Below are 14,412 nucleotides of genomic sequence, written 5' to 3' on the forward strand. Positions count from 1 at the left end.
GCTCCCTCCTCGGACACCTTCCGTGGGTCAGCATGACCTCCTGCCCATCTCCCCGTGCTCTGGTCTCACCTTGCTACACTCTTGCTTCAGGGCTGGGCAGGGACAGTGTCACACTGTGGTAGACAGGACAAAGAGAACCTCAACTCAGGTACTGCTCAGTTTGAGAGAATGAGAAGAAATTTGAAGGGACCCTTCCTTGCGGTTTCCTGAAGGAAAGAATTGGTACACTTCCACCTTTCCTCTGCTACTTTGCTTCTTTCTTTTCTAGTATTTTTGCTACTCTACTTGCTGCCATAGGCAGTCGCCGAAGGAGTGTATCATAGAATCATAGAATTGGTAAGGTTGGAAGGGACCTTTGGAGATCATCTTGTCCAGCCCTCAAATGAGTGCCCCACACATGGAATGTAGCTAGATTAGCATCCCTTGGAAGGAACATGGATGAGCTATCTCCTTCTTGATCCGAATTCTGGAATAAGTGAAAGCTACGCTTTTTCTATGACTGACGCTGTAATTCCACGTGACTTCTCTCCTGTCTTTGCCAGAGTTGACTGCAGCTTCTGAATGTATTATTTGAGATGGAAAGTCAAAGGCCTCTGACAGTCACACATCTGTTTCTTCCCACTGTCCTTACCTGCTGGTTCATCGTTGTCCTTTATGCCTCCTTGTTCCCATGCCACTACCATGCCTTGCTCCATTTAACAGTGTCAAAGATGGAGCAAGACACACTGGGCTCTTACGGATTGGTAGAGGCTGGGTACCTCCCATATTGGAAGAGATCAGTCTGGAAGGGAGCAGGCAGGGGCTGAGGAATCAATAAAACATGGGCGAATGGGTAGCTGAAGAGTGAAAATAGAGGCAAGGAAAAAAGGGCTCTGACTGGGAAGACAGAGTAATGCTGAATGTCCAGAAGATAAATCTGAGGAGACACTGCTTATTGGAAGGAAAAGAACTACACATTTTTATGGCAGCTTGTGATGCCATAAGTGCAGCTCCACTGGAAGCATCAGAGGATGAAGGAAAGGGGAACCACAATTGCCACACACCTGGAATGAAGATCAGGCACAACTGTACCAAAGCCCCCTCACCAGCAATTCATGTGGTATTTCTGCTTCACATGGTGACACCAATAAACAGGAGAAGACTCCAATGAAAAGGTAGACAGGCTTTTAATGGCATGATCAAGAATCCCCTTTTAACAACAAATCTAATGACAGCTGTGTCTGATATGAACAAAAAATGGCATCATCATATATTTTTTTAAGACATGATCTGAAATTATGACAAATGCCAGGTGGATCTGTACACAGACAGGGCCTCTGTGATGCATGCCAGACTTTATGGCCAAGAAATTTTCCATGCAGTTGAACCCGATTTTGGTTCCTTGGTCAGAGTTGTACATTCGGTTTGCAGTGTGTAAACATTCTAGAGCTGCTTTCCTAAAGAATGCAAAGAAAATATGGAGAGAGATTTAGCCTTGAGACCCTGTTGCACTTCCAGGCAGATAGTACCAAAGGAGCAAGAGTCCTGTCTCCAGGCCTAAAATCTGTGTCAGACCGAGTCAGAGACAAAGGAAACAAAGACTGGTGTGCCAGCTACAATGTCTGAAGGTAGAGCCACGTGCTATTGTGTTAAAAGGAGATATACAAAACTATCTGCATTTCCAGCTCTGACTCCTGCCTGGAAAAGCAGCAGCCCAGGTCCCATAACACAGCAATGTCACTGATGCTGGGTTTCATAGTGCTACACTTGGACTCCTCTCCTAACCCCCGTGTCCTGCAGAGCTCTTCACACCCCAGCACGTGAGCTGCCGCATCAGCACCCACAGCAACCATCAGCCGAAGCACCAAGGAAACATCAACCCTGCCTTCTCCAGTGACAAGGTTTCAGGTCCCTTTGCACTCACGGCGGTGGCAACACAAGGCAACCTAGAGGTAGAGGAGGTGCTGGCTGATACCAACAAAACCGTACGCTCACCCGAGCGGAGATCTTGTCTTTGGAGCCACCTCTGGTTTCAAAGTGAAGGACAGGAAGTGTTCTCACCTTGATTCCTACAGAGAAATCCCACTGTGGATTTGCTGTGGTAGCTCTCTTCCTCCTTCTAGCAGAGGGCACCAATGCATACCTTAAACCTGTTTTCCACATACTTGTAGCTTCAGAAAAAAGTGCGATAGTGCTCCTCCTTGTAACTCTGAGCGCCAGCATACATGATGCAGGGCATGCTGCATGCATTGGGGCCAAGTCTGCCTCACACTTGGCAGAAACTCAGGAGGAACCAACCTTCAGGGAATAAACATTGGCTTTCTAGAGAGAATTTGCTAAAGGAGGGAAATTAAGAACAAGAGGACAGGAGAGTTATGGTATTTAAATTGCTTTTGGCGGCTAGAACTGTCTGGGCCCATCCAGAATGTTTCATGGGATCCTGGCTGTGCCCAGGATCACGGCATCACCATAGCCTGCGACCAAACTAATCCCTGGCTTGACAAAGATGCAACCACCAAAGCTCATGGAGATGCTGCCAACCTATCGTTACATCATCTGGCTCTGCCACTACTAACAGCAAAATCTCAGTCCCACAAAGGTCAGCAACAGGCTGAAAAAGAGAAAAACCACTCAGGCTGCTGCAGAGAATCTTGGGGACCAGCAAATGGTTAGTTCACATGCTCCCTTCCCACACACTGTTAGTACAACGTGCACCACAAGGGGACAGGATTCAAACAGAAATCCAGGCTTACTCTCTCTTGTGTGTAGCTGGCAAACAGATGCAATCAAAGCTGGTTGCAAACTCTTGGATAGTCCCCGTGTGCTTTGTAACGCCAGCCTGTCGCAGTTTGGACACAGACAACTTTCAATGAAGCCAGAAGAAACTCACTTGAAACCAAATTCACCACTCCCACAAAGGGACTTTTTACTGTGTTCACTGAAACAAGATTAACTTAACCACAGATGACTGATATGTGGGGCAAGACCTCTGGTGGGCATTGATGCCTGTGCACACAAAATAGAGATGGGATCATGCCAGGGGTCAGGAAACTATACATGAAGGAAGGAAATGTGCTAAGGGACCAATGAGCTGCTACTGGAGCTGGTGAGGCTATAAATAGATTCTTAGCCACCTTCTTACAGAGGCTCTACACTGAGAAAACACCTCTGTGTTGGAAAGCAGAAACATCATTGAAGATTTTCTTGCTCCTATCTCAACTTGCTTTGGATCAAAGCATTTCACTAGCACACAACTACACTTGTGTCAGTCAAGGGCAACCACCTGAGCAAAGAGTCTCCAGACCCAGACACATGCCATGCAGAGATGTGTGTCAGTCCACTAGTTCTTACAACTGATGGCAAGCACAATTGCCGCCAGTGATCCAAGCCAGCGTGTTTTGCCCCTGGGTTCATGCTCTGGTGAGTGTGGCCTCACAGTTCCCATGCTCTTTGGTGGAGTGGTGTACTGTTCCTCCATTGACATGCACCACACAAGGCAGTCGTTCCTGCACAGATCAGATGTTGCATAGGATCAGGGCACTTCTTTGAAGGTAGCAGGCTCCTTTTCAACCTTTAGCCACTACGTATAATGGGAACTACTTATATTATATTATGTTATAATAATATATATATTATAATATTCTTTACTTACAAAGGGCAAGGAAAGCCTCCTGCCTCTCACAAATTCCAAGCACAACTGACTCAGAAACATCTCCTACTGAGACACCTTTTGCAGCAAGACAAGCAGCAGTGTATGCCCTGCCAACCAGAGGAATCAGTTTAGCATCGCCTGCCGTATGTTCAAGTCCCTGCATGGCATTAGTCTGTCCAGTACCATTAATCTTTTTGCTCCTTCTACTCATACAAATGGTCCTTCACATTGGCTTAACATTGAGAACTGTCTTCCCGATTTACCACTTGGCACATCCTCCCATATCCCAGTTTCTTTGTGAAAGTCTCCTGACCAGGCAACAGCCATTGACTCATTTTACCAACTAGCATCCCATCTTCTTGGCCAGCAGAGGAGAAAGCAGGCAGGATTTCACAGATCCCAGCAAAGCAAAACGCATAGCAGAGCATTTAGTAAATATCATGATGTCAGTCTCAAAGACACTCTTGCTCCCGACACAAGCATAGGGCCCCACAGTGCTGCACTCTGGGCATATCTCAGAAGAAATCCCATCTGTTCCTGCTACCAATGCAAATATACACACTCAAACACATGCATAGTGGAAGGCTGTTCCATGAGTCCCCTCAAAACATGCTTAAGTACAACTGTGTGCAGCTGATCAGGACAGATCTTGCAACAAACTCACCAAGTAGGAATCATATGATGTCAGACTATTCCCAGAAATCCTTGCTAACAGTGAATAGGGCCTGCTAGGGAGTCCACATCTCCTCCCCTTTTCCCCCTGCCAAACACTTTTCTTTCTTTTTTCTTCCTAATCATCTTTTCTGCTCTGGTCAGGTAGATCTTCCCTACCTTCACTGCAAGAACAATGCCCCACTCCAAAAGCAGTGTCCGATCACCCCCTATGTGTCCTTGAGGCTTGACGGAGCCCATATACCGCGTTTCATGGCCAGGAACATCAGGGCCTTGCTTCTCCTGCCTTTCTGGGATGTGTCAATCCCTTGTGTCCTGCCTTGCCGAAGAAAGACTGGATCTTCTGCCCCATCCCTCAAAGATCTAATTTCTCCCTAATAAGACAGACCTTCCCCCAAATACAATCTCCCATGTTTGCCCCAAATAGGACAGGTGTCCTCCCAGGCTCCTTGTGGGATAGGGACAGAAGACAAGACTCAGATGAGCTGCTGACCCTCTTGTGGGGCAGTTTTCATAGTGATACTAGCAGGAAATGTCACTGCTGGCTCTAGCTGCATGCCTGAAATCCCTCCAGATAGCCTCACAGGAGGACAAAGAGCTTCTGCAACTAGTATGCACTGAGCATCCCAGCAACCAGTGTCTCCTGGGTCTACACTCACTACTGAGCAACCAAATGGCAGAAACTTGAAAATCAGAGCAAGACAAGAGATACAGAGCAGCTCCTGCATTGCAGAGCCTTAATCAAGTCTCCCTCCTGACACTTATGCCATGAAGCAGGCCACCACTAGCTCTCCTGCACTACTCCAGCTGCTAATAGAGGGCTGGTAAGCATACGTAGGCCAAGCAGCACAGTGTGACTGGCTTTGATAGTAACACATGACTATGTGGACCTTCTCTTGTTAGACAGCATGCTCCTGTGGGCAGCAAATTCTTTTTATCCACTTGTCTGGAAAAGCCCAGCACTGAGAATCCCGTAAAAAATAATTTCAGTGAAGGAATGAAAGAGGCAATGTGAAATACTTCATCTGTGATCTGTGAGCCAGGATCACAACATCACCTGCCACTGGGAAAGGGAACAGGTCCAGAGCTCAAAGTCTGTGGGACATGCAGAGACAGTCATGCCTTGCAGGAATTTGAGAGTTCTGAAACCTTTCAATGACAGCATCCAGCAGCTCCTGCTCAGGGAGAAGGCATTGCTGCAGTCAGACAACTTTTACTGCTCTCTTTCCTGATGGTGCAGCCCTCTCATCCAAAACGACCTGTGGAAGTACCATGTCACTGATACACTGTTCTGCTCCCCTCCATGCCAGAGCAATCTCAAGCAGCTGGCAAACAGGGCTGTGCTGGTGCAGGGCAGCTGACAGCATGACCACATGGAAGGATGGCTGATGGCAGCTCTCCAAGATCTCTGCGGAACCAGCTGCTGCCTCAACCCAGCCCTATCAAATAACAGGGCACCTGGGGAAACGTTGGTATTTTCTGTCTTGGAAATCTTTCACTGGCTTTCTGAAATCTGTGAGTCTTGTCTGGTGGCTCTCCATCATGTGACAACTTTGGCATGTGTCTTGCGGGAGCATGAATCTTAGACACATGGATCTACTGCATCACACCAGAGAGGTGTTACCAGCACCCTGCCTACTATCTGTGGTTGGGTTATGACAGGAAGGTATCTTAGAAGACATTCAGGTTTCTTAGAAAATCTTTTAATAAGAAAGCGTCGTCACATTTCTTATGAGAGGTTTCACTGGGTAATTGCTTCACAACTAAAAATCTACCCAACTCCTTAACCTACTTCCATGTGCTAGATAGAAGAGCCCTGTTCTGGGCTTCTTCCCCATACTAGTACTTTTGGAACACAGACAACTCTCTTCTAAACCTTCCCTTGAATAAATACATTGATTGTGCTTCATTGGCCTCCCATCATGAGGCAGGTTTGCTAATTGTGTGGTCTTGTAGCTCTCTTTTCAACCTATTTCAGTATCTTTTTTTAGCATGTGCATACAAAACCTAGGTGGAATGCCTGGTAAAGGCTTCATTGACCATGTCCTACCATCTGAGCACTCTAAAGTGAACAATCTTCCAACAAATTAATAGGACTGTCATTACGGTTTATATTTGTGGAAAGAATGTGTTTGGGTTTATACTGATTTCTAGTTTCTAAACATGCAGGGCATATTTAGGGTGTAGTTTGACCAACACTTCAAACCCACATGGAGTCACAGTACCCCCAGAAGAACAGGACACACCTTCTGTCCTCTCCTTCCTCTACTTCTGGCACAAGCATTTGTGCAATCCAGATTGCACAAAAAACCTGGTGACTGGACTGTGCTGAACCAGACTGACAAACCAACCCTGCAAACCAGAGTGTCTGTTCTCATGCTCGATCAGTGTTTCGAGCCTCTTCACCAAATAGCTGGCACAACGTAAAGGAAGTGGGACAGTGCAGCAAAGCAGATGGAGCTCAGAGGGACTGCCTCTTTTGATGGCAATGTCAGCTCAATCCATCAAGCCACAACCTGGTCTCAGAGTTCCCAATGCTTCTATGCAATGATGAGGGCTGGGATTTGTCTTTAGAAGCCATGCTTCTTACTCTACCAAGGGTAATAACTGTTATGCAAAACAACAAACACTTTGACCTACATGAAACAAACTATTAGCATTGGCAACACTGGTACTATCACATACAGCGAGGTAACTCCCATCATGTTTCTAGGTATTTCCCTATTCAGATGTCCAAAGAGTACACTGTTCTCCTAGCCATACCATCACAGCTCTCATACTCCTCTCTGGAATAGCTACTATAGATGTGAACTGCTTCTGGATTCCTCAGACTCCATGACCATGAATATGACTGTCTATAAATACATGTTCAAATGAATCAAGTTCACTACTGCCTAGATTCCTCCATCATCATCTTCCTCCATCATCTACAATTATTTTCTGAAGCTGCTAGTTGCAGCTGCAGGAATGGATGGACAGAGAAGCCTTATTTTTATTCTGCCTCATGCAAAGCCTTTTTTAGGCATGACGGTGGTGTGAAGCCCAGAGTATTTGAGTCTGGAGTGTTTTCCCTTACAAGACACAGGGGAAATCTTGTGACTATTTCAAGATCTCATCAGACTCAGACAAGTATTTCTGTCTCAGTCCTCCTGCTTCACATTTTCAAACCTTCCTAATTAGCCTGGCAGCTAAAGAGTTTGTGTTTACATCTAAGAGAGACCTGAGCACCTGCTCTGATAATGCTATTTGAAGAGACAGCCCTTTCTATCACGTTCACGTTATTAATTCTCACGCAGTATGTAGAAGAGCTGAGCACTCAAAAAGAGAAAGACATAAACCCGACCTCTCCAACTCAGCCAGCTGTATTCTAGGTCAGAGATGCACAGGATACCTAAGGCGTGCCAGCAAACTTATCTTGGCAAAAGAGCAGCTTTTGATCATACTATGGAATAATTCCTTCCCTGCTGTGTAGGAGAACTTTCAGCCAACAGTGCCAAAATTCACAAACACCAAGAGTGTGACAATAAAACACAAGGAATTTAGGTGCAAAGGGCCCCCGAGCTAAAGGCATCCAGTGACTATTCACATCTTCAGGCTAGAGCCATGTCTGGTGGACTACAGAACCATGGCACCAATCACATGCAGGTCTAGAGGCCCCACCACATGTTGGAAGATGAAGGCTCCACAGGTCACAGTTTGGTATTTGAGACAGAAGTGGCTGCAGTGTGCTCCTATCCACATCAATTAGCAGGGTTCTTGATTTCCCGGCAAGCTGCCAATGCAGCCCCTACTTCCATCTAAACACCCCCTACCCATGCTGAAACTGCAGCAGTGCCACTGAGCAGCAATGCCGGACTCCCTTCTCTGCGGGACATGTTAGAGCAGGTAGGAGCTGAGACCATCCAGCAATGCCTGTCTGTCTTCCTGGACCTGCTGGTAGAGACACCTCAGAAAGGGTGAGCACAGCCACCCTCCATCCTTCCCCTGCTCCTCTCCTCTCAGCTCATGTGTATTCGTCTTGGCTAAGCTAGTGATGATCCTTTGCTCACGCAGATGGCAGGAGGTGAACCAAGGCTCAGGTAAAACATGACAGCCAAGGCTGGCGTTCTACCAGCAAAGAGAGAAGAGGCCTGAAAGACAGCAGGCCTCACTCTCATCTCTGTTCCTGATTCCAAAGCCGGGTCAGTGTGCGGTATTGGCAACTGATATTGCTAACAGAGAGAAGGGAATGCCAAAGGAGGGAGGAGAGTCAGGCATTAGGCAGGCTGCCTGAGTCACTGCTTGGTGCTGTGCATTAGCAAGCGTCAGCCAGGGACAGGATATTTCCCTTGAAGAAGGCTCCGTGGCTCAGAGGCTCTCAGGCCCGTGGGAGCTGATCGTGACAGTGTGGGGTGAGAGTGAGTGAAGCATTGAAGTACAGCTACTGCTATACACTTGTGGTTCCCGCATGGAAGGCTGTGCTGCAGCATCTCAAGTGTATACTATATGCAGAAGTTACCCAGTCTATTGGGCTGGCAAAAGAAGATCATTATCTGGCAGCTGCCTTACTTTCCAGGGACACCTGCTTTCCTTTGGTTGCTGGACTCTGAGTCTGGATTTTCCCTCTTTGTCCTTTTTTGGCCACACCAGGCAAGGGCAGGGAGTCTCCTGTCAGCCCTAGGGCCTGAGCTTGGGGCTGAAGTCGGGGGGAAGGTGGAACTCGCTGAATAGCAGTCCCTGGTTTACGTTGTCGACAAGGAGAAGGGCTTTCCCTCCTAGACAGTAACTGGCTTCTAGGGGAAGCACTGGGGTTTCTTGGAGGAAGGACAGGACTCCGAGGGGGTGCACAACTAGACCTCCGTGAGCTGCTTCGTGGAGGAAGAGCAGTGGAACTTGGTGAAGGAGGAAGCCGGCTTTGTATCTGTGTTGTTCGGGAGTCACTGGGGATATTTCCAGCTGGTCTCTGTGCCTGAAGCCTGCAGAGAAAGAGAAGAGGGAGGATGAAGAGGAATTGCTGCACTGGGCTATGGGCTACTGGTAGCATTGGCATGAATGCTGCTGGGCAATCACAAGGTGCCTCCAGCAAGATCTATGTTTTGAACAAAATGTGGCACTAGCTTGAGCACCATCCTGTAATCATTACTGCTGTTAAAAAATAAGTGTTTAACAACCAGCACCCTCTGGGAAAATGCGAGGCCTGGTTAGGCAGGTGGCGTGTATCTGGCACTCTTCTCAACATGCAGTATGGATGTATCCACCTCTTTCAAGGCAGGAGATAGTCTGGATATGTGGGCACAAGCCAGATTGCACCACTTGATGTCTGATTATATCACTGCTGGCAAATAAACCAACCCAAATAGGCCACGTCTTTTTACCTCATGTCTCTCAGAGAGCAGAATTTACTGAACCTGTGGCAGGGTCACAGCAGCAATTCTGCTCCTGGACTGGATGTTCAGCAACAAGGGAGGATAGAAAGTCAGACATTGGTGCACACAGGGAAAAGCTGAATTCAGAAGGCCCAGCTCCATCTATAGCCTGATGCTTATTCAACAGTGAGATAGATACCTCTGAAAAGAGCCAGGCACAGGGACAGGTATGGAATTTAAACCATCTGAAGGTGGCCCACATTGCCCCAGGTCACCACCACCGCTCGTATGTGCGTGCATCTCCCTCTCTTGAGCTTTTCGCATGCTGGTTATCTTCTGAGGCAATCAGCTCTTTACTACTTTTAGCTGCACCAAACCAAAAGATCATGGAAGGGAAGAGGGCCCCAAATCCAGGGCAAGTGAAGAGAGACTTTACTCTTTGGCCAGACTGAGCTAAAGAAGCCAGGGAGGTGTGTATTTCACACACAGGTAAGCTGAAATGATTGCAAGAAACAGGACAGGTGAGAAAAGCCCTCACTTCGATTCTTGAACAAGTCTCATGTTTGCATTGCTCAGAATTTTGGTCTTACCTGTAGGCAGCAGCTGCATCTTGCAGGGAGCTACATAGCAGTGGCATGGCAACAGTGACAGAGCTCTCAGACCTCATTGTCTCTAGCGGTGTTTTCACCGGTGTGATGGGCCGAGGAATTCTGCTCTTTGTGCTTATGTGTTTCTCTTCTTTTCTCGGGAGGGCAGCCTTCTCCTTCCCTGCCTTTTTTGGGATGGAGTCATCAGAATCATGGGTATCCTCCTCAGAACCAGTGGCTGAAAGGGTTTCTGAGGCCCGCCGCCTCTCATCGCTGGAGGATGCTGAGGAGGAAGCCCCTGAGGCCAGCCTAAGGAGACGATTTTGCCTCTTCTCCATCACTAGGCGAGCCAAATCAGGTTGTTTTGCCCTCTTATAAAGCCTCTCTTTGGCTGAGAGTGAAGTTGAAAGGTCTGAGCCAGTGTCCTCCTCAGAGAACAAAATGGGTATCCGACTCCTATACCTGGACCCCAGAGGTCTCCTAGGGACCTGCTGTGGTGTGTCAAGGAGGATTTCTGCTTGCTTAAGGTGTTCTGTTATGGGTATTGTCTTCTCAAGGTCATGCTCTCTTGTAACTGTCTTGCCAGGCTCTTCCAAATCTAACGGGAATGCTACTTTATCAGAGAGCTCCAACTTGTCCTCAGGAGGCTTTGCTATGCCAGTGGGAAGGGCTAGCTGTTCCCCTACTGTCTCTGGGGTGATTTCAACGGGATTAGCTGAAAGAGCACAGCTTTCTGTCTCTGCCCCTTCTAGCCCTGAATGTACGCTTCCATTCTCTACCAGTGCCAGGTTTTCCTCAATCTCTTCTTCAATAATGATCTCTTCAAATGGATCAGGAGGGCAGTATTCCTCATGCCTCATCAGTTGGCCACTGGAAGACATGACATTTAAGTGGGTCTTTTCAGCAATATGCACAAACGTGCGCTCAACTTTGGTGAAAGGGGAGGAAGTTGTAGCCACTGCCATAGGAGGCTTTGCTTCAGATTTAAGGACGGAGGACAGGGTCCCTGGTTCGGATACATCTAACTGGCTACCCATAGGCTGTGGCCTCTCGCTCTGAGGTGTTAGGGCAGCAAGGGTCCCCAGATCGACTTCTGGAACTAAGTCTGTGGTTACCGGAGACTTTTTCAGATCACCTGGTGAAAACAGCACTAGTGTTTTTGAGCCTTCCTCCAGTTCCAGATCCCCATCAGCAGTGGAAGCTCTACCCTTGGATCCCTTCTGGTCATCGGCCAGGAGTGTGGACGGTGCACACTCCTGGCTGTGCTCTGTGCTTTTTTGACTCATGTCACTGCTGGAGCCACTGTGCATATCAATCTCATCCTCTGCCTCCTCCTCCTCTTCTTCTTCCTCTTCTTCTTCCTCCTCGTCTTCTTCCTCCTCTTTCCCATTAATTTCAAGTTGAGTTTCAAGGGGTTTGCAAGGAGCAGTCAAGACAACATTTGAGAAGTCAACTTTCTTTTTCCGCTGGGGTGCCTTAGGCTTTTCCCAGTAGTCTGACACATCTTTTTTGAAGTCTTGATAAGGCAAACTTAAAGGCACTGCCTTGAGCAGACCATTCATTTCAAATGACTTCAGTGTATACGCCTGCAAAAAGAAAGATATGACAAAAGGAAACAGTTAGTATTCAGGCATAGCACTGGCAAAGATATGAACATCAGCGGGAAGCACCAGTGGAGAACATCATTTAGCTTTCACTCCCCCAGAACACCCATCTGAGCAGTGATCGCTTGATCATTCGATCAGTACCAATCTTAGGAAGAGATTCACAAAGATACTTATCAACAAAGGCAAAGAACCTGCCAGAGGAGTTTCTTTGCTTAGTAGTTCTTAACCTAAACCTAAAAGAGCTGTTTGCAAGCAATTCGTTGGGGTTTTTCAGGGTTTCCCAATCTTCTCCAGTATCACATATTCTCTCTTTCCTTACTGGAGCCACTCTGCAACTCTTTGTTTCGCCAAGGCTGTAGTGCACTGTCCTGAAAGTCAAAGGGGCCTCTTTACAATAAATGTGTTTTCTAATCACTTCCCAATACGCTTTTGTTCTAAGGGCAATATCCTTTGTATCTCTTTTGTGCTCCGTTGCTGTATTATTTATCCCTCCTTTCTGCCTCCCCTTCCCTTTAGGAACTCCTAATTCTGTCTTCTATGGGTTTTACTCCTTGTTGTTTCCTTGGTCCTTCACTAAAACGATCATTAGAGTAACTCATGAATGCTGACGCTGAAAGTATCTTTATAGCCTCTAGCATGTCCAAACATCAGAGCAATGGAAGCCCAGAGGAATTCCTTGTCTTTCAGAACTACTGCTGGGAACAGTGTTTCTCCAGCTGTGGTCTGTGGAGCAGAGACAGCCCACAGGACTTTAGAAGTAGGCTGTGAAATGATTGCAAATAACAGCAACAGAAAAACAGTCATGTGTTCATACATATGCACACACTTGACCAGAGAGACAAAAGAGGGGCAAAATAAATAGCAAATGACCATCAAAGTTAACCTAATTCACAATGGCTTGTACGTGTCAACTATAGTAGAAGCACTTCACAGAATTAATTTTTAAAAAACCCATTTAGGTCACCCTTCAGTTAAGAAGGCTGGGAAATGAGAGCCTCTCCCTAACCTCAAGCAGATGACAACGCATCACATGTCACCTTTGGAAGGTCCTATAAACAAACAGAAGGGCTCCAAACATCTGCTTTTGAAGTGACATTTTATGGCCTCAGAGGATGTTTAGATTATACAACCAAACAAGTACCCATTTAACTGTACCCATTTAACTGTACCCATTTAACAGCTGCAGAGCTGTCAATTCACTACGGTCAAAGAGCTCTTCTTTTTGTCTCTAGGGGAGAATAAGCCTCATAGCTTTTTATTCCAGTGAAGCAGTTTCTAACTCTGCTGAAATTCTGCCCTAAATATGCCTGAAAAATACAAGATCTTCATGCTCACATACAACAGAGAAATTTCAAATAAACTTCCAAGTTGTTAAGCACACAGTGATCAAGTTTTCTCCAGTGCTGCATACAACACTCATTTCTCAGGACTGCTGGGTTCATTTGTATTTTTGTTGTTTATTCTTGACAAACATATTCCTCATTTCTCCTTTCCCATTGGTAAAGCCTGCCTGTGACTCTCTTCATTTTTCTACAGTACGAATTAAAATACTTCTGCAGTCCAAAGATAATCCTCTTCTTTCATTAAAGCAGGAGTTAGGCTCTGAGGATGGCTGTATATCAGCCTGAGCTGAGCTTCTGCTGATCCACTCTACCTTGTGCATCAGGATGACAGACCTGCAGTTTGGACTGGTAACATGGACTTACTGCTCTTTGCAAAAGAAATTACCCGCTTGGCTTCCTCCCTCAGGCATTTCTTGGAAATTAGTCTATTTGGCAGCCCAAGATTGGATTCAGCTTTTTGGCTGGATTTGGCTTTCTCAATAAAATGCCATTGGCCCTGGAGTGCTGATCAAACAGGTGCATTTCCCTAGCCGTGGGACTGGATCTTAACAGAGAAGCCCTGACCAACACTTTGCATTGCACTGAGCTCCCTACTGAAAAGATACCCCACTGCCAATGACGTCTCACCTGCTGCTCTACTTCACTCCATTTCCTGGATGCTATAGTTGGCGGTACAGTCGGAGAACCACTGTTTTCTCTTTTCCAGGCTGCACAAATTGATACATAAACCTTCAGAGCTCCTCCCTTTCTCTTAGGAGCTTGTGTCATCCCACCTGCTTTCTGGTCAAGGAGAACTGAATCCAACCCTGCAATATATATCCTATATAGGCCAGAGATATCACTGCAGCATGCTGAAGTCCCTCCTGCCAGCAGGGCTCCACCATCGGCTGGAACCACCAGGTATAAGACCTAGATGCTAATGATTCAGCCTTGGCATCTTCTCTGGCTTCATGACCTCACCTCTGCTGCTCATCACATATCTCCTTCCCCTTCCAGCTGTCATTTCTTCTCAGTAAACCACAGTGTGCTCTGTTTACATCTTTTCAATCTAAAGGCTTTTGATGTTCACCTCATCCTCTGTTAGTAGCATATATCTCAACAGCTCTGCAGGAACATCACGACCTCAGCACATGCAGTGTGTGCACAGTTGGCAGACTGTTTTAGCATCCTCAGTCCTGTCTCCAGAGACCCCTCTTTCCCAAACAGCTCTTTCTCTTGCAATATATC

The 14,412-nt window shown here is 46.8% G+C and overlaps 1 protein-coding gene across 1 annotated transcript in view; it reads right to left on the reverse strand.

The window, feature by feature from the left end:
* Positions 1–1,165: 1,165 nt before the first annotated feature.
* The window catches only part of TTBK1 (tau tubulin kinase 1), a 105,781-nt gene continuing 92,534 nt past the window's right edge, over positions 1,166–14,412 (reverse strand). The window contains exons 13-14 of the mRNA XM_062571312.1: positions 10,239–11,821; positions 1,166–9,258 (exon numbers count right to left, since the gene is read on the reverse strand). Coding sequence (XP_062427296.1) covers positions 8,832–9,258; positions 10,239–11,821 — 2,010 coding nt within the window. The 3' untranslated portion in view covers positions 1,166–8,831. The remainder of the gene's footprint in view (positions 9,259–10,238; positions 11,822–14,412) is intronic.

The sequence above is a fragment of the Rhea pennata genome, chromosome 3, assembly GCF_028389875.1.
Source record: "Rhea pennata isolate bPtePen1 chromosome 3, bPtePen1.pri, whole genome shotgun sequence".
Lineage (NCBI taxonomy): Eukaryota > Metazoa > Chordata > Aves > Rheiformes > Rheidae > Rhea > Rhea pennata.